Source organism: Peromyscus eremicus, chromosome 8a, assembly GCF_949786415.1.
Source record: "Peromyscus eremicus chromosome 8a, PerEre_H2_v1, whole genome shotgun sequence".
Taxonomy (NCBI): domain Eukaryota; kingdom Metazoa; phylum Chordata; class Mammalia; order Rodentia; family Cricetidae; genus Peromyscus; species Peromyscus eremicus.
This window is the reverse complement of record NC_081423.1, coordinates 41,393,354-41,417,177: the sequence shown is the minus strand read 5'-3', so window position 1 is coordinate 41,417,177 and position 23,824 is coordinate 41,393,354. Positions and strand designations below refer to the sequence as shown.

The 23,824-nt window shown below is 48.1% G+C and overlaps 1 protein-coding gene across 1 annotated transcript; it reads right to left on the bottom strand.

Annotated features, from left to right (window-relative positions):
* Window positions 1-10,398: 10,398 nt before the first annotated feature.
* Window positions 10,399-17,659, bottom strand: LOC131916968 (L-amino-acid oxidase-like). The gene is made up of 7 exons (XM_059270634.1): window positions 17,575-17,659; window positions 17,113-17,342; window positions 16,572-16,684; window positions 15,649-15,850; window positions 14,503-14,571; window positions 12,598-12,734; window positions 10,399-11,230 (listed from the first exon to the last, which is right to left on the bottom strand). The coding sequence occupies exons 1-7, from the start codon at window positions 17,657-17,659 to the stop codon at window positions 10,399-10,401; spliced, it is 1,668 nt and encodes a 555-aa protein (XP_059126617.1).
* Window positions 17,660-23,824: the final 6,165 nt, after the last annotated feature.

Sequence of the window (23,824 nt, the reverse complement as noted above, 5' to 3'; positions counted from 1 at the left end):
AGATAGATAGACAAACAGATGGTAGACAGATAAATGATAGGTAGACAGATGATAGATTATTCATAGACAGATGATAGACAAACAGAAGATATCTATAGATGGATGGATGGATGGATAGATAGATAGATAGATAGATAGATAGATAGATAGATAGATAGACAGATAGATATGATACATGAACAGATCGATTAGCAAATGAATGATAGCTAAATGAGAAATGAATAATAAAATAAATAAAATGTAGCCGGGCGGTGGTGGTGCATGCTTTTAATCCCACTACTTGGGAGGCAGAAGCAGAGGCAGGTGAATCTCTGAGTTCGAGGTCAGCCTGGTCTACAGAGCGAATTCCAGGATGGCCAGGGCTACACAAAGAAACCCTGTCTCGAAAAACCAAAAAGATAGATAGATAGATAGATAGATAGATAGATAGATAGATAGATAGATAGATAGATAGATAGATAGATAGACATCCACAGGTGTCCATCTCCCTGTCCTACCATTTGAAAGCTGCATACTGCTACTTCACACAGACACCTAAGAACATTGACATTAGCATGTTCTCCTACATTCTTTGTGATTTTAGTGCAAAACTTCAGTCAAAACCAGGCCACCTTCAAACTCGTCCTGGCCGTGTACAGAGCGCCCTCTACAGGGCTCATGCTTTTCATTCAAGGAATTCCCACTGCCTGCGGGAAAGAATTCATATGAACAAGTGAAAGTATTTAGATGGCATTTATGTTCTAAATATCAGGCTCCTTTTCTGCCCTCAGTGCGGAGTTCAGTCCCAAAGCCTCCCAGGTAGCAGACATGTGCTTCTCGGTGAGCTGTGTCTCCAGGCCTCACGAGGTAAGTTCGTAACATCGTTAACCTCTTCCTAAGATCGGGAGTCTCTATGAGTAATTTCCGTTGCTTTCAATCAAAGTATTCATTTCTCCCTAGGCACCTTCTCTAGCTCTCCAGGTTTGCGTCGTGTATACTCTGTGTGCCCAGGACTGTGCGAACTATAACAGACCTGTGCTGTCTTTTCTACCAGAGTTCAATATGACAAGGGAGATTGTCATTAAGAATTTTTAATTATTTTTAACTATGTGTGTGCAAGTGCACATGTATGGGTGTGTACATGTGAGGGCAAGAGCCCCCTGGAGCTATTGTGAGCCACCGGACATGGGTGTTGTGCTAGCAAATTAACTCTGCAAATTCTGAGCCATCTTCCCAGCCCCAGAAACATCATTTTAAAACAATGAAAAAAAAAAATTTGTCAATAATCCCTTCTGAGTCAACCCTGTCCTGAAATGAAAAGCTTCCAATGGTCAAGGTCGCAGTGTGCTTATCAACTCCCCTGCTTTCAGTTAGCCGATTATATGAGATTTTGAAGCTCAGCTCTGACCCCTTTGTGTGAGGAGTAAAAATCCAGGGGGTCCCTGGAGTGAGCTTGCTGGCTTGCTCTGACATAGCTGTGCACCCTTCTGCAACAATAGAACTTCTGTCTTGCCAAGATACCTTCAAACCCATTTATTTTCTTTATTTTTTGGGGGTTGGGGGAGGGCAGGCACTAAGGCAGCTGAGATAGGGTTTCTTTGTGTAGCATTGGCTATTCTAGAACTAGCTCTGTAGACCAGGCTGGCCTTGAACTCAGAGATCTGCCTGCCTCTGCCTCCCAAGTGCTAGTGTTAAAGGTGTGCACCACCACCACCCAACATTCCCAATTCATTATTAACAGGACTTAAACCTGGCTTCCCAGGGACCAGGTGTTGTGGTGGTGCACACCTTTGATCCCAGCATTTGGGAGGCAGAAGCAAGCAGCTTTCTCTGAGTTTGAGGCCAGCCTGGTCTACCTCTTGCATTCCAGGCCAGACAGGGCTGCATAGTGAGTTCGCCTGCTGGCCTAAAGCTTGCCTCTTCTGTCTTGTGCCCTGTGCCTTGGGTGCGGCCCTGCCTGGTGTGGCACATAGCACACAGCACCTGTGTTCTGATTCCAGGTAGAATGAAGTAGATGGAGTACCGGTTAAAAAAAATTAGTGATTATAAGTATGTTTGAAGAAATGAAAGAAGTCATAAATAAGCTCCTGAATGAATTCCAGAGAACACAAACAACTAAGTGGGGAAAAAAAATGTAACTCAATACAATATATAGAAAGAGGAATTCAACAAAGAGATAGCAATACTGAAGAAAAAAACAAACTGAAATACTGGAACTGAAAACCACAATAAATTAAACAAGGTGCTTTTAGGAAGCCTCGCCACTAGAATGGATCAAGGACAGGAGAGCTGGAAGATGGGGTAGCAGAACCGGAAAGGGGAAGCAGGGCTTCCTAGATGGACGGACACTGAAAAGACAAATCTAAGATTCATGGCCATGGAAGGAGCACAATTTCATCTAACAGCATTTTTAATAACATTCCAATAAAATCATAGTGGAAATTTTCCCAAATTAGGGAGTGTGGCAATTCAGATACAAGAGGCCTTTAGGAGATCACCTGACTAGCCTAGAAAATAGAAAATCTGCTGAATAAGGTGGCACATCGCTTTAATCCCAGTGCTCAAGAGGTGGAGACAGCTGAATCTCTGTTGAAGGCCAGCCTGGTCTACATCATAGTGAGTTTCAAGCCAGCCAGGGCTATGTAGTGAGCTCCCTATCTAAAAAAAAAGAATTTGCTAATATCAGAAGTTCAAAGATTTAACAACAGTGCTTCTCAAGCTACTACACAAAACAGAAGGGAAGCTCCATCTCCAAGCTCTTTTTGATAGGCTACTATTGCCCTGATGCTAAAACCAGACAAATACACAGATATTGTAGACAAACCTCTCTGATGGAAATAGATGCAAAAATCCTCAGCAACGTTGTCGGGGACTATGGGGGCCCAGCCCCTTGACAGTCCCTACCCAGGGTCCAGGAAGCATCTACAACCAGCTGACAATTTCCTCTTTGATGAAATGAATCTTCGTACACAAAACTCCTTAGTCCATACACTTCATTCTTCTGAGTCAGTTCTCTCTCTACACAGCTTCTATTCTGCTCTCACTTCTTGCCAGATTTCTCTTTACATTCATTTGCTGTCTTCTCAAAGTTCTATGTTAACTCTCTCATATTAGTTCTGCCCCATCTGGGTTCTTTCCCATCTTAGCTCATATTTTTTTTAAACTGTATTTTATGCGCATTGGTGTGAAGGTGTCACATCCCCTGGAACTGGAGTTACAGACAGTTGTGAGCTGCCATGTGGGTGCTGGGAATTGAACCAGGGTCCTCTGGAAGAGCAGCCAGTGCTCTTAACCGCTAGGCCATCTCTCCAGACCCTCTTCGTGCTCATCTTGTTCTTTCTCTTCTTGTTCTTCCCCATCTGGCTCTCCACCTTCCATCTCATTCCTCTAGTACTCTCTTCTAGCCCTTCAATCTAATTCCTCTCCAGTTACCCATCTAGTTCTTCCATTCTTTCTTCTCTTTTCTGTCTCATCCTCAAGTCCTCTCTCTCCAGTTCCTCCTCTGAATCTCCTTATACCCCTCAGTTCTTTGTTCTCAATGCTGGAGGCATTACTAAACCTAATTTCAAATTATACTGTAGTGTAATTTGATATAATATCCAGAGCCATCGTAACAAAACAGCATGGTACTGAAACAAACAAAAACTAGATCTTTATATACGGAACAGAATAGAAGACCTAGACAGAACCCACACACCTTATTTTTCACAGAGATACCAAGAGTCTGTACTGGAGAAAGACAGTCTCTTTAATGAATGGTACTTCGAAAACTGGGTGTTACCTGTAGAAGAAACTAGACCCCCTACCTCTCACCCTACACAAAAATCAACTCCAAATGAAATAAAGCCCTCAATTTAAGACATCAAATTCTGAAAATAGAGGAAAAGAAAAAGAAAACATTTCAAGGCTTAGACAGAAATAAGGACTTTCTAAACAGGACTCCAGTTGCTCAGGGAATAGGCCAGCAATTGACAAACGGAACCTCGTGAAATTGGAAAGCTTCTCTACAGTCAGCCAGCTTACAAAGTGTGAGAAAACCTTGCCAGCTATATGTTTGAGAGAGGATCAATATCTAGAATATACAAAGAATTAAAAAAAACTAAACCAGAAAACAAACAACTCAATTTTTTAAAATGGGCTAACGAACTGAACAGAGTTCTCAAAAGAAGAAATACAAACAGCCAATAAATGTTTTTAAAAGTGTTCAACGTCCTTAGCCATCAGGGAATTGCAAATTAAAACTACTTTGAGATTCCATCTCACCCCAGTCAGAATGGCTATCAAGAAAATAAATACAAATGATGGCAAGAATGTGGGGAGACAGCCATTATTACTCACTGCTAGTGGGGGTATAAGCCACTACGGAAATCAGTGTGGAGATTTCCCAAAAAACTTCCACATGGCCCAGCCGCACCAATATATCTTGGATATATTCCCAAAGGACTCTACATCCTACAATAGAGATACTTGCTCAGCCATATTTATTGCTGTTCTATACACACACATACACACACACACACACACACACACACACACACTACATATAAAAATAATCTAAAATATTTTTTCAGTGCAAGTCTGGGGAAGGTGGAAGGTGAGCATTCCAGCCCATCCCTGTGGCACTGACGTGAGCTTTAGAGTTTAATAGAGGAGAACTGGGCAGAGATCAAGGCCTGCATAATGGCTCTTGGTCAAGGTGTAGTCTAGTTGATCCCTAATGCACTCTGGCTCTGCAAGACAGCTCAAAGAAGTCCTTATTGCTTGAGGGAACAAGCTGGTTCCCTCATGATGACTTCTACTTGGGGGTAACCTCAGACACAGGAATCTGTCTGGGAGGCAGTGCTGTGCCTGAAATCCCAGGTGACTGTTGTAGGTGGAGTGACCCAGAGCATCAGGGCAAAAGAATTTACCAGATGAGAACTGATATAAAAGTTTTAATAAATAATCACTCCCTTGAGAGGGGCTGGGATTTTTTTCACGGCAGTTGAGAGGAATCCACTGGCCTGGCCTCCCAGGCAGTTTGAGTGTGGTTGTATTTGAGTGGACTTTCGGAAGGCAGCTCCCTGTCCTGAGATTGAAAATTCCTTATTTCCAAAGTGGGCAGTGGTGGTGCGCGCCTTTAATCCCAGCACTCGAGAGGCAGAACTCTGTGAGTTCGAGGCCAGCCTGGTCTACAGAGCAAGTTCCAAGACAGGCTCCAAAAGCTACAGAGAGAAACCCTGTCTTGAAAAACAAACAAACACCCAAAAAATCCCTATTTCCCTCTTAAGTAGTCTATTCATGTAATTCTCTGATAATTTCATAGTGCATATAATGCATTCTGAAGATTCCCTGGCCCTTTCTTTCTTCCTTCCCGCCCCTATTGCCACCCCAAGTCTCTTTCCCATTCAAGCCTTTCTGTTTTGTTGTTACCCCTGAATTTAACTAGGGCTGAGTGGCCAGGGGTTTCAAAGTGCTCACTGGAGCCTGGTGGGTTTACCAGTAGGTGCACAACTGAAGACAATTCTGCCCCACCCCTAGAATCCTGCAGTAGCCCCATAGTTCAATAGGAAGAGGTAAAGCTACATGGCCCCGCCCTTACCTATGACTGACGTCTAGTGCAGACCCAGCCTTACGCATTCCCCTGGCAATCAGCACTGCTGCTTTGAGGTCATGGTTGCAACGGTCATGCTCGGAAGAGTGAATTCTACAGCCCGTCTCCCTGTCTTGTGGTCTTACATTCTTTCTGCTTCCTCTTCTGCACTGTTCTCTTTGCATTGTTAGAAGGAGTGGGGTCCATGTTCTGTTTAAACTGAGCATTCAACTATCACTTAATCTCAGCATCATGAGCAGCCATGTGTCTCTGCCTTCACCACCTCATTATGACGATTCTCTAAGACTGAGAGTGGCATTTGTCTATGAATGTGAATGTAAATACATAGAAGACAGCTTGGCGTTATGTTGATTTAGCTAAACAGTAGTAGTAAGTCCCATCTAGGACATGTCACCTCCTTGGCCATAGGTTTTTAACTAAGTTTACAATGCCAGGCATGAATTCCCTCTTGTGGAGCAGGCCTCAAAACCTATCAGAGAGTGTTTGGTTTGCCCGGTAATGGTCATGCCACTATTGCATTAGTAGGCACATCTTAGCTGGAAGGTTGGTAGTTTAGTTCATAGGGCTCTCAGCTAGGTGAGACCATTGATGCTTTTCCTTTCCTGGCAGCCTACATTGCACCTTCCTGCACTATGAAAACTGGCCAGCAGATTTGATTTCTCAGTTCCAGTTTGATTTCTCTGTCACTTTTCTTGAGTGCGTGTTATGTCTTCAGCAACAGGAGCCTGTCAACTAGTTCTGGTGGGCACCCAAGAGGAATAACAGGAAGCTGTATTGTGAGAGACTCTGAGGCCTCCCTGAACAACAACACATGTGGTCATGTCTGCTGAAGATTATCTTCATTGCTTTAATTGATTTGGAAAAGACCTAGTCTGAAAGAGGGTAGCACCACTCCCCAGTTTGGGGCCCTGAACTCTATAAGAATAGAGAAAGCTGTTAAGCACAAAGCATACATTCATATATTCTCTTGTTGCTCTTTTATTTTTAAGATTTTTTTAAAATTTTTATTTATTTATTTAAAAATTTTTAGATTTATTTATTTTATTTATATGAGTGTTTTGTCTCCACGTATGTCCATAGATAGGTAGGTATGTCCACTATGTGCATTCCTGGTGCCATCAGAGGACAAAAGAAGGAATTGGATCCATTGAAGCTGGAATTATAGATGGTTGTGAGCCACCATGTGGGTGCTGGGAACAGAACATCGTCCTGTGCAAGAACAACCACTGGGGCCATGTCTCCAGCCCCATGTTGTTTTGTTTTGGGGTGTGTGTGTGTGTGTGTGTGTGTGTGTGTGTGTGTGTGTGTTCTTGAATGTATGCACACGTGTGTGTGCAGGAGCCCAAAGAAGCTGGAAGAGTGCCGACCCTCGGGGCTGGAGTTCCAGATGTGCCTGAGCTGCCTTGCATGGTTCCTGGCAAGCAAACTCTGGTCTTCATGAGAAAGCAGCAAGCTCTTAACCCCTGAGCCATCTCTCCAGGCCGTGTCTCTGCTCTTGACTGTGACTAGCTGCTCAAGTTCCTGCCTGGACTCCCCTGCAGTGATGGACTGTAACTTAGACTTCCGAGCTAAAGTACCCTCTCTTCCTTAAGCTGCTTTGACCCAACTACGGAAGTGGGAGGACACAGCTCACTGCTGTAGCACGAATCTTAAAAGGTCTTATTAATAAAATCAAATCTTAGAGCCAGGTATTGGGGTGAATGCTGGAAGATCAGAGAAGCAGGACAAGTCCAGCTTCCTCACCTGGCCAATTCTTCAGGTGATCCTGTTTCCTCAGACTGGATGCCTCTCAGGTGAACTGTGCTGCTCGAAAGCCTAAAAGCTTAACCAGGCTATAGTTCCTCGTCCTCATGCCTTAAATACCTTTCTGCTTTCTGCCATCACTTCCTGGGATTAAAGGCATGAGTAATCATGCCTGGCTGTTTCCATTGTGGCCTTGAACTCACAGAGATCCAGATGGATTTCTGCCTCTGGAATGCTAGGATTAAAGGTGTGTGCCACCATTTTCTGGCCTCTATATCTAGTGGCTGTTCTGTTCTCTTATCCCAGATAAATTTATTAGGGTACACAATATTTTGGGGAACACAATATCACCACAGGGAGGACGCAGCTCACTGCTCTCTGCAGGGAGAGAGAGATTATAGCAGTCCTGGGAAAAAACGATCTGTGGTCCAAGTGTCTCTACACATGCCTCTGGGTGTGCTGTGGAGGTGAGGTCCTGACTAGTTTTGGGTGGAGCTGTTTGTTAGAGTTGTGGTTTGATGAACAACTCCAGGGGATAAAATAATGCCTACCCTGCCCAAATTTCTCTCTCTCTCTCTCTCTCTCTCTCTCTCTCTCTCTCTCTCTCTCTCTCTCTCTCTCTCTCCCTGTCCCTCTTCCTTAATCTCTGAAGAAAATTTTATCATGGAACTCACTCTGTAGACCAGGCTGGCCTTGAACTCACAGAGATCCGCCTGGCTCTGCCTCCCGAGTGCTGGGATTAAAGGCGTGCGCCACCACTGCCCAGCTCAGCTGATTCTTGACAGTGCCTAGTTCCCTTTGGTTTTGAACTGTCACCTCACTACATAGCCACCTGATCTCTTCCTGTGACCCTCAGGGTGACTAACTCACAACCCCAAGAGTTCCCTTCAGGACAAAATTCAGGCCAAGTCACTGCCAAATGATGGGCTCCTCTAGAACGCATCCATCTCTATGCCTTTCATCTTGTTATCTCTCTGATTAAAAGGCGTCATCAGCGTCAACTCTGCCATCTCTACACTCCTCCTCTTGGGTCTACAGGACACGTAGGTCTGGGGACAGGGAGGGGTAAGGCACAGAAGTCAGAATTCAGCCCTGTGCCTTCTGAGACATTGTATTCGTCAAACACTCAACCTACTCATTGTGACAGGTCCCCAGTGTGAATCACTAGTTATATGAGCACAAAGAAAAATAAGACAGAGCCGAGGATTTGGAATGACAGCTATATGGTTCTGTTAAGAATGAAGGTATTCTGCAGAGAGGCCCTTGTTTCCTCCCTTTGGCCAATAGACTATTGAGACAATGGACCCCAAGGAATTAGAAGTCTCTTACAGGGAGAGGGAAAAGCCAAAGCTGGGGCCAGGCAGAGAGGGAACTTGTCTCCCAGGAAGGGCTGAGACACTGATGGGTCAGTGTGGGCAGGGCCACACCTTGACAGGATTGCTTAGTTATTAAAACTTGGTACCTTCTATTTACACTTATGTAAGCAACCCTGAAGATGGACTGACTTTGTTCTTCCTAGTGTGGCTGCACTGACTATATCTCCTTCTTCTGTGTTAAGCTAAGATTATCCTCTGAACCTGGAGTTACAGGGGTGTGTGTGTGTGTGTGTGTGTGTGAGAGAGAGAGAGAGAGAGAGAGAGAGAGAAAGGGGGTATGTTCCAAGGTCATGTGCAGAGGTCAGAGGACAACTTGTGAGTCAGTTCTCTCCAGCCACTTGGGACCTGGTGATTGAACTCAAATCATCAGGCTTCATGGTGAGTGCCTTAGCCTGTTGAGGCATCGTGCTGGCCCCATTATTTGTCCCCTTAAACAGTATATTAAGGATGGGTGGACAAGTCTGACTTATCGGGGCTTCCAGGACCCAAGTCTTGACCCCGAAAAATCCCAGAAACAACACTATTAGAATTTGTCCACTGAGGCTGTTGGAACAACACAGGAAAGCATGGAGCACATTGCTGGCCACAGTAGCCTCAAGTAACCAACATCTCAATTTCCCTTCAAATTCAGTCATGGAGCTGGGCAGTGGTGGTGCATGCCTTTAATCCCAGCACTCTGGAGACAGAGACAGGTGAATGTCTATGAGTTTGGGGCCAGCCTGGTCTACAGAGGGAGTTCCAGGACAGCAAGGCTACACAAAGAAATCTTGCTTTAGAAAAAAAAAATTCAGTCATGGAAGGCAGAGAACTGGAGAAGAGGAGGGGAAGGTATGGTTTGAATGAAAACAGCCTCCATAAGCTCCTATGTTTGAACACTTGATTTCCCAGTTGGTAGAACTATTTGGGAAGGACTAGGAGGTGTGGTCTTATTACTTCAGTGGGCTCTGAGGTTTCAAAAGCCAACACTACTTCCAGTTAGCTTTCCCTTCCCTCCTACTTTCAGGTAAGGATGTGAACTCTTAGATATGCTCCAGCACCATACCTGCCTATCTGCCACGATGATTACTTACCACACCCTCTGAAACTGTAAGCCACCAATAAATTCCTTTTTCTGTAAGTCATCTTGGTCATGGTGTCTTCATAGCAATACAAAGGTAAGCCAGAGAGTTAGGACTAGAAAAAGGATAAAAGAAGAGGCCTGAGAAAGGCAAGGGTTCCTACCCTCAGGACTCAACTCTGAATTTATTTAGATGACTCTAGAATGTCATAAAACACTTGGGCTCAGGGGCTAAAGATGTCTGTCACCAAGCCAGTGGTCTGAGCTCCATCCCTGGAACCCACACGGTGGAAGGAGAGAACCGACTCCCCAATGTTATGCTCTGACCTCCATGCCTCAAATCATGGCATTGGCACGCGCGTGCGTGCGCGTGCCCCCCCCCCACACTGAATAAATAAAATTTAAGTTTAAAAATTTGTAAATAAAAATAAAACAGTGATAGGCGAATTCAACAGTTGCTTTATTGTTTTTTATCTCGTGCCACACGTGCTTCCTGAGCTATTGTCATAAATGCAGGGGTGATGCGTGGTCTGTTACCCTGGGGATCCAGTCATGGGTCTTGGGTCAAATCTCTGAGCAAAGGTGAAGATAGGTGAGAGAGGGACAAGCTTGTTTGGAATCACCCCAGTTCCTGACGCCCATATGGCTGTTTACAGTTCGCTTTTGGAGAAGTGTTCTTTTGTGTTCCTGGGGTTCCTTGTCAAAGCCAAGTCCACAGCTTCCTGAATGTTCTTTGCCACCCTGAGCCCTGACTTGATAGCAGTGTCAATCCAGCCGTGGGGCATATCTGTGTGCTCACCTGCGAAGAAGACCGGCCCTTCCGGCTGGCTGAGTTCCTGGGCATAGTCCACGTATTGGTAAGGGGTGAAGAAGGCAAAGCCACCCATGGAATAGGGGTCCTGGCTCCAGTTCTTGACTGTGAAGTAGGGACAGAGGGTCCGGAGTTCCTCTTTGTTGTGACTGTGAATAGCAGCGAGGTCATCCAGAACAATGTCCACTACCCGATTGTGGTCCAGGGCTGTGAAGAACACCGAGTCATCATCCAGGGTATAAGAAGCGAGGATGACGCCCGCACCATTGGGGAAGACGTGGTTGGGATAGTAGATGAAGCGGGAAGGCCGGTCAGTGCTCGACTTTCCGCTAAAGATGCCATCTCGTTCCCAGAAACGCTGTGTGCAGGCCAGGATCACTTTGGTGGCACTATTATAGTGGACAGAGCGCAGAGCATCCTGCTTGTTTAGAGAGAGAGATGGCTGGAATCGGAGGAGCCGGGCAGCCTTGGCAGTGATGGCTACCACCACAAAATCTGCAGTCAGCCGTGCCCTGGGCTGCAGAGGGTCAGGTGTCCTGTAGGTCACGTGGACACAGTCTCCAGACATCTCCACTTCCTCTGCTGGTGAGTAGAACCAGACAGTCCCCGGGAGGAGCGAATTGTGTAGGGCCTGGGGGAGCTGGTCAAAGCCCCCAACGATTTCATCAAACCTGAGAGTGAACCAGAAGAGAGGAAAATGAGTGGGTTGATGGACAGGGCCTTCGGAGGACAGACTGTTGGAACTGGACAGTGGCTCAGTCCCTTCTCAGGTATATGCCAGCCATGTTTTAGAGGGACAAACAGTCGGCAAAGAACCAAAGGCAAGCGGAGTGTCCGTTAGCGCCAGGGATCTAGAGAAAGACACTGCTTTGGAGTGACCAAACCAGAAACATGCATCTACTCTGAGCTAATACAATCCCCTCCTCTGGGTCACTTACCTCCTATGGCCACCCAGGATGCCTGGTCATAAGCTGACAAACACCCAGAATTGAACTTGTGGTCCTCCTGCCTCTACCTCCCAGGTTCTGAAATTATAGGCGTTTGCTGCTCCTCCCAGTCTTATGTGGTACTAGGGATGGAACCCAGGACTTCATGCGTGCTAGACAAGCAGTCTAGCAACTAAGTCAGAACCCCAGCCCCGGTCCAGGGCCCTTACAGCCCCTTCCGTAATGCCCTCGGGGGCTACTCAAGGAAAATAGCTAAACACTGCAGAGCTGTGTTACTTGGTCAGTCCTAAAGCTTCCTTCCCTCCCATGCGCCCTAAAGGCAGTTCTTGGCTTGGATTCAAATTGATAAGAAGGGCAGGAGTCCGTGCCAGAAGGCCAGAATGTTTAAATAAATCAATGCCCAGGCTTCACTTCAGCTTCCCGTAGCCTGTTCTGTTGCTGTTCACAAAACCAGTTCGCCTTTATCTTTTTGTTGTTGTTTTTTGAGACAAGTTGGGTCTGGAACTTCAGATCCTCCCACCCTACCTCGGGAGTGCTGGCATTAAAGGTGTGCACCACCTTGCCTGGCGCCCTTTTATCTTTATAGTTACAGATCACAGCGACCAATGGTGACTGGAGCCTCAGGTTTGCATCCCTGATAAGTCTTCCTGGGCTGAAAGATGACAAGTGTCCCTTGAAGCAGGGCTGAGGCCACAGTCCCTGTCACAGATGAGGCTCACGCTCTCTTGGTAGACCTTTAGCTCATCAAGAGGTTCTCAGAGTGGGGTGCCAAAGTAGGCAGTGTATCAGAAGGCATGTCTCCGGGTTCCACCTTAAGTGTTTAACACCCCCATCCACTCCAGTGACTTTGGGATTTCTTGGAGTCAGGATTCCTTCCTTTCTCCTTTCTTCCCTCCCCTGCTTTTTTGAGATTAGCCTTAAACTCAGAGATCCACCTGCCTCTGCCTTCTGAGTACTGGGATTAAAGGTGGTGTACAGCACCACACTCAGCTTCCCATTTTGGAGGAATTTTCTCCTTCTTTCTTAGTCCTTCCTTTCACTTCTATCCTCATCAGTAACTAGTGACTCCCTGTCCCTGCCCCACTTCTCACCGGGGCTCTTGGAAGAAGGAGATGATGCCACGCAGGGTCTCTGTGAAGGCCTCGTAGTAGCCAGAATCTGTATTCAACAAGTCACCGATCATCTGCACCGCCCCACGGCTCAGGTTCCCCACCTTGATCAGGTACTCCTGTCCTCGTGCGTGAGGAAATAAGGCAAGTGGATGAGAATGTATAAGGAGCTAATGTGAGCCTCGCTTCCTACCCAAGGTCAGCAAGGAACAGACCTGGACAGGGTAGAAGGGCCAGTGTGTACCCTCTGGGCCCCAAGGCTGCCTTGTACCGTGTCCAGACATGATCCCTTTGGTCCCCTGTATAGGGAAAATAGCTAACACTAGGTATAGTTTTCAGCCTACACACTCGCAGACTTTCACTCATGTAATCCTCTAAATAATGGTAAGGATTCCTGCTTTGCAGATGGGGAAACTGAGACCCAGGCTCCGTGTCTGCCCATGTGGACCTAGCCCGGCTTCTCCAGAAGACTAGGCTAGGAAGAATCTGAGGACCAAAAACCTTCTCATCCTATCCTGACCTCCCACTCCTGCCCCATCACCTGCTGACCCAGCCGCTCCATCAGCAAGTGACCTCAGAGCTGGCTCATGGTGCACCTGTGACCCTGATTGTGCCCTGTGCTTTCTGTCTCTGTTCCTCCTCTTAGATAAAGCCAGCACGAACGTGACAAAGCTGGCTGGAATGGCTTCACTAGTTAGCGTGGGTGACCATCCAGTTTCCCCGGGGTGTGTTGCTGCCTGTTACTAGCACAGGCAGGGCTAGAGGCCAGGCACCAAAAGAGCCTGTTCGCATGTCCGGACACCGCCAGGTGGGTAAAATGCCACTATTCAACACACTTGTTTAAACCAGAGGTTAAACCACAGGGCCATGACATCCTAGGAACAGCAACACCAGGGTGCCCGAAGACACGCTGGATCGGTTAGGACCTTCAAGGTTCAAAGTGGTTATCTCTGCCCCAAGTCTGAGGGCGTGTTCACCAGGTGTGGGTCCTGGCGATCTCTGACTTGTGTCTGTTCTCTAATCTCTCTCTTCACACCAAGGCCTTGAGTAAGCAGTGGTCAGACCACACATGGCCACAGGCTTTGATCCACCCAACATCTGAAGCAAGCTGCCCACAGAGGCAAACCACAGCCTACTTAGAATGGTCAGGGCCTGGAAGTGACTATGAGCTTCTCTCTCAGAATCAGCCGAAGAATACCTACCACCCTCCCCTCCCCAGGCCCATGGGTGAGCCGGCCCCAGCACCCACGAGCCAACAGCCTCCTATCAGGCCACATCTGGAACCAACAGCCTCCTATCGGGCCACATCTGGAACCTTTCTTGTGTTCCTGTATCTGCAGTGCTGGGTATTGAACCCAGGGCCTCACACATGACACATCAATTCTTACACCAGTGGATAGTACCGAAGGACCAGGCTTTTCCACTTTTCACTGTCGTCATGTGTTACAAAAGATGTTTTCATCAGTGGGGACCCACGTATACCAGTGGTTCCCAGGGAGTGTGTGGCCAAGTGACACCATAGCCATCTTGGCAAGTAAACGCTGTGATTTTTGCACAACTATATAATCATCTAAAGATACATTCTGAGACATTAACCCCTTGTGAAGCAACACACACCTACATAAGGCTTTCCTATACCTGTCTGTCTTTGACTCTGTGGGTATTATGGATGACTCCCTTGATACAGCAAGGTGAAATAAGTAGCCTTGATTGCCCTCCATAGAGTGGTCTCTGTCTAGTTCCTCCCTCCCTCCCTTCCTTCCTTTCTTCCCTCCCTCCCCTAATGGAGCTTGCATTCTCTCAGGGCAGACAGTAAAGTGCAGCACAATATGCCCCAGGTAGCAGTCCTGCCGGGGTGGTTTCAGGGCGGAAGGTCTCAGAACTGACCTTGGTGGAGAAGGAGTCGTACTTCTCCAGGACCTCACGGCAGCTGCTGTTCTTCAGCTCTTCCACAATCTTGGGAGGGAAGAAGACGGGGAGGACGTGGTGAAGGTCAGCCCACAAAGACTGTCAAAGCTAGCCCATCCATCCACATGTACCACACTTGTTCAGTTGTTCACCAGTGTGTGTGTGTGTGTGTGTGTGTGTGTGTGTGTGTGTGTGTGTGTGTATGACTTTATATGAATCCTGGGTTCCAAAACTGTGTCCTAAATCTGGGATGGTGGGAATTTCATCTCTTCTTGAATGGACACTAGGTATACAAAGGTAGGTATCCAGACTCCCCTGTCAGCCTTGAGGCTATATATGGGAAGTCTACCTTCTTGTCCTGTGTTGAGGACATTTCTGTGGACTTCTAAGCCACTGTGAAGCACGCGGGTGCCAGAGGCTGTCCCCACAGAGCTGCTGAGAGAGACTGGGTATGCTGACCCCAAGTGAGCCACAGAAAGACAACACTGGGAAGAGGCCTCCTGGGAATGCCCTCTGTTCCCACTGAGCTCAGTTGTCACAGTGAGGTCCTTCCAGGTCATGGGTCAGAGAAGACAAAGGCATTGTCGCTGCTGGGCCAGGTAGAAAAGGTGGGCAGGCAGTCGAGGCAGAGTGCTTACTGTTCTTCTTCGACAAACTGTCAATCATTACAACTGGCACCATTTTATCGCTTTAACCCTTCCTGTCACCTAATCCTCACAGCAACCCGGGCACAAGAGGCTCTGGGACTAATGGAGAAGAGAGAAGGGAGCCAGTAAGTATTTCACCCGGAGTCACACAGCACATTCGAACCTAGAGCTTGTAGGGCTCTCTCTCTAATGAACCTGGTCTCACCACGATGGTTTCATGGCAGCTACTTTGCACATGTCTGTACATGCACAGACTTTGCACATGTCTGTACACGCACAGACGCCTGGGGTCTGAGAATATACTGACCGCAGAGCCAGTGGCTGACACAGGACAGTCATGAGAGGGAGTGGGGCCCAATAACGGTCAATCTGGTGGAGGCTTCCTGCACTCGAGGATCTGGGGAATCAGAGGAACTTGAAGGTGTTCATGCAGGGTGGCCCCGAGGGAAGAGGTGAGCTGCTCTCCACTCGGCCTTACCTTCCTGAGAGACTTATCAAAGAGCTGCTCTGCCGTCTTTCCCACCTCGTCAGCTCTTACTTCATAACCCAGCAGGCCAGGGTCAGCCTGCACCGCCCCCGAGCGCTGCCGGACTCCATTCACCAGCACCCAGGTCTGGTTGTTGCAGGGACAGAATTCCTTTAACATCAGCCCAAATTTCCTGATGAGCTCGTGAGACAGCCTGTGAAGGGAGTCAGAGACTTGAGGCTCTGAGAGCCAAACAGCCCTTCTTGCTTCCTGGACCTTCTTTCTGCCTCCCCTGGGTTCACCAAGACCACCCCTGGCCTTCCTCCATGAAAGGGATGCTAGGCACCCTGGTCGTTACACTAGACTAGAACTTGAGTTCCAAGAGGGACCTGGACTTCCTGCTGGCGGCCCTCTATGATGGCTGAGCTCTCTGCCACTCTGTGTGGAACCTGCCACCTTCACACTGTCAAGTGTGAACATTCCAGTTCCTGGAGGCACAGGGAGAGGTGGTGTGCCCAGTGTGTCTGTGGAGCCATCCTTCCTGGAGGCTGTGTTCAGCACTCCCGAACTTCTCCAAACTTCTCATCCCTTCAGAAAGCATCTCCTGAAAGGCTACCCGGCTCCTTATCGTTTGCAAACTCAGTAGACTGCTTTTGACTTTCCAGCAGGTTTATCTTGGACCACCTATCATCTGTGATGTCCTCAACTCATCCTCCTTGGCAGTCAAACCTAGCACAGTTATCTCCATACGTGGATTAAACTCTGAGGCTGGGAGATGCTCCTGGGCTGCCCTGGGGCTGGGAAATCAGTTAAGTCAGACCCTAACCCCTGGGCTTCCAGGAAAGAACTCCATCCACTGTCCCCTGCATTGGCCTCTTGGTGTGATAGCTCTCATCCTGGCCTTCCTCCTTTGCTACGGCTGTTCTCAGGAGTACCTGTGGTTGATAGGGATCCTCATGGCACCCAGCTCTATGTACCAGTGTGCTCCAGGAACTCTGTGGGTTTCGATTCTGCCACCTACACGCCCTGAGGCCTCCAGGACAGTCACCTGGAAAGACAAACAGCTCTTTAATGAACTCAACGGGACTTGTCACATACCCTCCGTACAACATCCTCCTCCCCTGTGGCAGACCCAGATTTACCTCCCCCCCTAGTCTTCCTATCCTCTTTCCCTCCCTCCCACCCTCCCTCCCTCCCTCCCTTCCTCCCTCCCTTCCTTCCTTCTACAGTGCTGGAGATGGAAACCACAGGCCATTCCTCACTCTATCACTGAGCTATGGCCCTAGCTTCATCCTGCCTCTGAAACTTGCTCTTTGTCACTGGGTAAGCTTACCTGCTCTCCTACCCCAGCTGCCCTAGAGCCCTGGAGCTTCGTTTTGGCCCCAGCTCCTCAGGGATGTCCACAGCTTGGTCTTCTCCCTCCCTGTTTAGTGCTCAGTCTTCCCACAAGAGATTCTCCCCTGCCCCATCACGTACCTGGTGGCCAGCATCCTGCAAGATCTTGGCAGCGGTGAGTCCAGCCATGCCCGCCCCGATCACCACCACTTGCTTCCTCTCTGCTGTCTGCCCCAGGCCATTTCGGGCCAGCTGCAGCAGCTCCTCATACTGGGGATCCTCAAAGCACTTGACGAGCTGGCTGTTGAAGGCCTGGGTATCCAAGCTCAGCACAGCCAGGAGGGTGAGAGCCAGCCAGCTTGAGAACATAGCTGTGGATGTGGCAGTTAGGCAAATGGCTAGGGATGAAGGAGGACTGGCCATACCCCTTGATCTGAAGATTTATCACTGGACCTGTGATGCAACATAGTAGGCACTCCCCTACCCAAGAGAGCCTTAGTCATGGGTCCTCCCAAGTTTACCTGCCACTCTTCCTGCTAGTCCACAAATGTCCCTCGGGTCCCAAAGCCTCTCACTCAGGGAATGACACATGCGTGTGTCTACCTAAGGTGTCTTCCCTCACGTCGGTCAGTGGGACTGCCACGTACACAGATGAGGAAGACCTGCCCACCACATTGGATTTCCCCATTTCCACCACCATTTGGGGTGGCTAGACTGTCCGCTGCAATGAGAAGACCCTTACCTCAGTACCACTGTGGGAGACAGAAGATTGGAAGCCTGAAACTTTATGTCATAGGGCAACAGTCCCCGAGATGTGTGTTAGAGGTCACCAGGTTCCCGAGACCCAAAGGATCATCACAAGGTTGCCTCTCAGAGATGAGCATGGCTCCTCGGAGTCAGAGTTTGCCCAGTGGTGAGCCTGTGTTTTCGCACTTCTGATGTGCTTCTGTCAGTTCTGGCTCCACTGTGGGAGAGGCAGGCCACACCTTCCCTCTGGGAACCCATCAAGGGTGTGTTTTTTGTGGTAGTTGAGTTCTTGGTTTTAAAGCTATCATCTGTGCTACAGGACAAATTGTGCTTTCCCAACATTCCTATGTGGAGGCTTTAACCCACAAGATCTCACAATTCGACCCCGTTTAGGGGTGGTGGCCTTTGTTAAAATGAAGCTGTGAGGGTTGGTCCTCCCACAATGTGATGTCCTCATGAGAAGAGGAAGTATGTAGGCTGTGGAGCCGAAAGGAGAACTATTACTGCCTCTTTCTTAACTGCATCCTAGATTCTTCTCCTGATGTCCACAGGTAAGTGTCGTCTCATCCCTCAACAAAGAAGGTTCTTTTTGCAGCAGACAGAGACCATTACAGGAAGCTACAACTTGTGAAAATGAAGAGAACAACTGATTGTAGGGTACCCAGCCCCAGCTGATACATCTATAACACAATCCCTACAACCAAGGCTCACGGAACATGAAGAAAGAGGGGGTAGAAAGACTGTACCAGCCGAAGGACCAGGATGGCTACTTTGTCTCTTTATAAAAGACAGGAAGTAGAGGTAGGAAGGAGAAGGTGGGTCTGGGACCGTAGGAGGAGGAGTTAGGAGTGACTGCATTGTATGAAATTCTCAAAAGAGTAACAGTAACATTGTAACATTTTTTTTAAAGAAAGAGAAAATGTGAACACTAAGAGAAACACCAGGGATGCCCACACAGAAAGGACATGATGGGAAACCTTCAGAGACCAAGGCCCACCAGCAAGACCTTCGTTGAGATATCCATCTATGAGACACACCATACTCTATAGTATTTTCTTACACACTTTGAGCTGACTAATCCGGGTTGTTCCTCTGCATCTTTCCCCATGTTAGTGAAGAACAGATCGATTGGGTACCTTTCTCCAGGAACTTAGTTTACCACTGAAACACTCAGTAGCTTTACAGAAAATGGAAGCAGAGGGTCTGGCACCTATGTATGACTGATGGCTCTCTCACCCCATTCCACGCATCACTGTGTCCCCGGGTTCCTGTTCAATACTTGTACTCGGTACGTTAGCCAATTGCTCAACCTTTCTTATCCAGCGTGAGTCAGAAATCAGTTCTGTCTGCACAGAGCTTGGCTCCTAGGAGTTCTCAGAACAGTTGAGGAATACGAGTGTGGAGGAATGAACAGAGGGAAAGGTGGTGGGTGAGGAGACAGAGGGAAGGACACACAGACAGAGGTTGTCCTCCAGCCTCTGCAATAATCACAGACACTAGGCCCGGGGCCAGGGTTTCGTCTGGACTTGTCGTTGCTCATCCTTCGACTCAGCTTTGCAACCTACTTTTGTCTGCTGTCCCCGGGGCTGCCTGACTCCAGACTCCCTGTGAACCTGTGCACCAGGCATCTGGCTTCTAATTATTATTGAGGAATGAACACACACACTCACACACACACACACACACATGCACACACATAAACACATACACACAAACACACACACATGCACACACATTCACACACACATGCACACACACATTCACTCACACACACACACAAATACATACAAACACACATAAACACACAAACACACACACACAAACACACATAAACACACAAACACACACACACACCACCACCACCATCACCATGACCAGAATCCAGCCTTTTCCCACCCCTTGGGTTCCCCATCTCTTCTTTCTTTAAGGAGTGGAAGTGGGACTAAGGAAGTGGATTCTACCTTTGAAACCGGAAGTCCCCGGTTTTCCCTCTTTGCTCCCTTGTGATGCACTTATTTGTATTTATTCACGGTATGTGTGAGCATGATTCAGCATGATGCTGTAACACCCGCAGATGGTGTGCACCCATCACCTAGCTTCCTTGCTGTATTGATGGAAAATGGTGCTTGAAGTTCCCAGCAACCATCCCTTTGAAGAGGCTGGATCCTCTGGGAAACACCACTTCCTGGAGCTGTTTTTCCCTGAGTGGAGGAGTTTGCACTGATTTGCTCTCGCTTTCCTGTCAGGTGCCCTGCCCTGGAGAGCCGTGCCAACAGGGTGACTCCAGAGGACAACAAAGTATCTTTGAGCTTCAGGACCTGTCAAAACAACCCACAGTCCTCAGCTACATGCAGGAAAGAAAAAAAAGAACAAAAGAACGGAGCCAGGAAACCTGTGGTGGCCCCGGCGACCACAGGCATTTACTACACAAGGTGAAGCCAACACCAGACCCACAGCCCTAGCGTCCCTCCACCCACCCTTGGCTTTAAAGATTGCTGTGACCTATGTCTGTGGTGGGGTGACCACTGAGAAACCCAGGTGTCTGCTGGAGTCAGGAGCCATGTTTGCCCTATCCACGCTGTATCAACCCTAAGCCTTATGTGGCCACAGAAATATTGCGGACATGTGTGTCATGACTTCGTTGGAGGAATGGATAAAATCTGCCAGTGAGGAACAGGACACGGAAATCGCACATCCTGAATCTGTTTGTTTCTTTGAGATAAAGCCTCACCCAAAGCAGCTCAGGCTGGCCTGGAAGGTTCTAGAAGTTACTACATGAGACCCTGCCTCAAAAAAAAAAAAAAAAAAGTCTACCAAGGACTGAGCATGGTGGCATACACCTCAATCCCAGCACTCAGGAGTCAGAGACAGGCAGATCTTGTGAGACTAACCTGGTCTACAGAGGGAGTTCCAAGACTGCCAGGACTACACAGAGAAACCCTGTCTCATAAAAATAATAGCAAAAATCTACCAAGGGGGGAGATGGAAAGGTGGCCCATTGGTTAGAGCACTGGCTAGGTTCTGTTCCCAGAACCCACAAGGGGCTCATTATCATCTGTAACTCCAGTTCCAGAGGATCCAATGCCATTTTTTGGCCTGCATGGGTATCAGACACACACATGACATACATACAAGCAAAACATTCATATATATATATATATATATATATATATATATATATATATATATATATATGTTTAAACCTACCAAAAAAGAGAGAGAGAGAAAGAAAAAGTTCTAATGTTTTACACTAAGGTAACTAACTGACAACCTAATTAATATTTGTTTGTTTACTGAAACAAGATCTCAGGTAGCTAAAGCTGGCCTTGGGTTCCTGATCCTCCTGCCTCTACCTCCCAAGTGTTGGGACCAGAGGCCTGAGCCACCATGTCCAGCTGTAGTTTAATTTTGAGACAGGGTCTTACTCTGTAGCATGGGCTAGCCTTGAACTCTCCATCCTCCTGCCTCAGCCTCCCAAACGATAGGTCCACAGGCATGTACCACCATGCCTGGCTTCCTTGCACACTTTGTAAAGAACAAGAAGAGGGGAAATTGAAAATTGGACAACAATCATTGTGTAAATGGACGAAAACACAGCCTCTGCCCTGTGATTATACACTGTATCGTGTTCTAAATTATCACACTGTGATCCGTGAATATATGGGATCACTATGTGCAATTAAAAAGAAAAAAACAGAGCTGGACATGGTGGTGAACACCTGTAATCCCTGCACTTGGAAGGTGGAGGCAGGAGTATCAAGGAGTCAAGGTCCTCACCTACAGTTTGAGCCAATGGGGGATACAGGAGACCTATCTTAAAACAAAACAAAACAAAACAAAACAACAAATTAATTAAAATGAAACGAATCCTGTCCCTTTGTTTACTTCAAAATACACCTGTCGGGTGATTTCATTTCTGTCACTGGTTTGGAACCCAGAGTCACCTTGGGTCTAGAGCTGGGCAGTGGGAACAAAAAGGGAAGGCTGAAAGTGGTCCAGGACCCTGGCCTAGCAGGCTCCGGGGTTCCCACAGAAGCCCAGCATGGATCTCAGGTCTCCAGGGGCCAGCTGGCTCCAGGTCCTTGAGTCTGTCTGAGGGTGGGTTGGCAGTCAGGACATGCCTCTCTCCCACCTCAGAGCTTCCCCTGTCTTGACATGCAACACAACTCTGCCTCAGGTGGCATGGCGAGGACGGGGAGCCCTGGAGAAGAGAGCCCAGGTCCTGGGGGGTCATGCACAATCTGATGCTGTCTACACACCCAAGTCTGTTCTCCTTGTCATTCACTAGGGGTTTGATGAATCCTTCCACCAGTTCTTGGCCAGAAACCTTAGGAGAGATTTGAACCCTCCTGAGTCTCTGTCCAGGGCTTCTCGGTGCTGCTTCCTTAGTTAGGGTCTTTCACCTCAGCATCCACTCATTCCTCACACCCATCCCCTGCTGCTTCCCTCATCTGGACTGAGGGACTTTGACTCTGCCTGCCCGCCTGCTCTCTCTCTCTGTCTCTCTGTCTCTGTCTCTGTCTCTCTGTCTCTCTGTCTCTCTCTCTCTCTCTCTCTCTCTCTCTCTCTCTCTCTGTATATGCCTCTTTCTTTTTTCCATCCATCCATCCCTCTCTCTCTCCTCTCTTTTTCTCTTTTCCTTCTTTGAGACAGGGTCTCACCAGGTAGCCCAGGCTAGCCTGGAGCTCGCTGTGTATCCCAGTCTGGCTTCAGACTCTCTATCATCCTTCCCCTTCTCTTAGATTTTTCTCGAACTGAAAAAGCCACCTCCTCCCTCTTCCTCCAGTGCTCCGGGGCACTGGGAGCAGAAACTCCAGGGTTGTGCCCATTTCCTGCTTGGTGAGCCCCTGGTGCATGCTGTTCTGACACACCTCTCGCTTCCAGAACTTGAGCCTATTTTTCCTGGTGCCCTTCTGAGAACTGTCACCCTTCCCTGACCCTCCCCTTGTTGGATGGAAAGCCTTGGAGGTATGGTGGAGCCCATGTAAAGGCTGGTGCACTTGCAGATCCACCTGCAGAAGGAGCAAGCCTGGACCTGGTGGAAGGCAGAGGTGGGTGAAGAGAGCAAGTGTAAGCACAGCCACCTGCTGCCCGGCACAGCCTCACTCTGGCTCCTGAAGCTCAACCCCACCCAGCAAGAGCATTATCAGACTCTGGGTTTAGGCCCCTGAATCCCAGCTCATGCCACTCCAGTTTAATTACCTCTCATGCTCATTAATCAGACAGATCTACAGCAGGAGGGGATCATCAGAGACAGACAAAGTGCCAGTCAGAGGACGACGTGACAGGCTGCTTCCTAGGGTGACCTGAGTGTCTCCAGAGGACCCCAGCAACACCACGGACCAGAAAATTGGATGAGATATCTCTAGTGATTCCTCACTTGCATGACGTTTACAAAGGACAGATCTGGGAACTGAGATAAAGCGACCATCGGGGGCTCACACCTGTCACCCCTGATCTCCAGAGGCTGAGGCTGGAGGCTCTCCATGGCTTTGAGGTCAGCATGGGTTACACAGTGAGTTCCAGGCCAGCTGGGCTAAGGGTCGCTCTGTCTGAAACAACAACAGAAGTGATCACAGGCCTGATCTCTGGAAGATGTTGCTTGAGACCAGACACAGGAGACCTTCCTGTGCCTATGAGAAATTGTCAACAACGTCACCTGAGTAGTGGTCACAAGAGTGTGTCACCAAGTTATATATGTATGCGGGGCAGTATATGCTCTATAAAAATTTCAAAAGTCAGTTTAAACCATAAATGCTAACATTAAAATTACATTTCTAAAAATTTTTGAGACAGTGTCTCACGTAGCTCAGGCTGGCTCCAAACTCACTATGTAGCCAAGGCTGGCCTTAAACTACTAATCCTCCTGCCTCTGCCTCACAAGTGCTCAATTAGAAATGTATATGCTTGGCTTAATTTTCCTTTTCTTTCAGGGACTGAGGCAACAACTCAATGTGTAAGAACACTTGCTGTGTAAACGTAAGGACCCGGGTTCAAATCCAAAGCACCCACATGAAAAGCTAGATGTGGCTGTATGCACCTATGACCCGTGTTACGGGAGGTGGCTCACTGGAGCTTACTGGCTGGATTCTAGCTTCAGGTTCTG

What these genes read in the sequence shown, in the direction of transcription:
- LOC131916968 (XM_059270634.1), bottom strand. Translation starts at nt 17,659, where the DNA reads ATGGGGAAATCCAATGTGGTGGGCAGGTCTTCCTCATCTGTGTACGTG. An exon ending in CGTGAGGGAAGACACCTTAG is followed by an intron (nt 17,343 to 17,574) that starts GTAGACACACGC and finishes CCACATCCACAG; the next exon opens with CTATGTTCTCAAGCTGGCTG. An exon ending in TGCAGGATGCTGGCCACCAG is followed by an intron (nt 16,685 to 17,112) that starts GTACGTGATGGG and finishes TTGTCTTTCCAG; the next exon opens with GTGACTGTCCTGGAGGCCTC.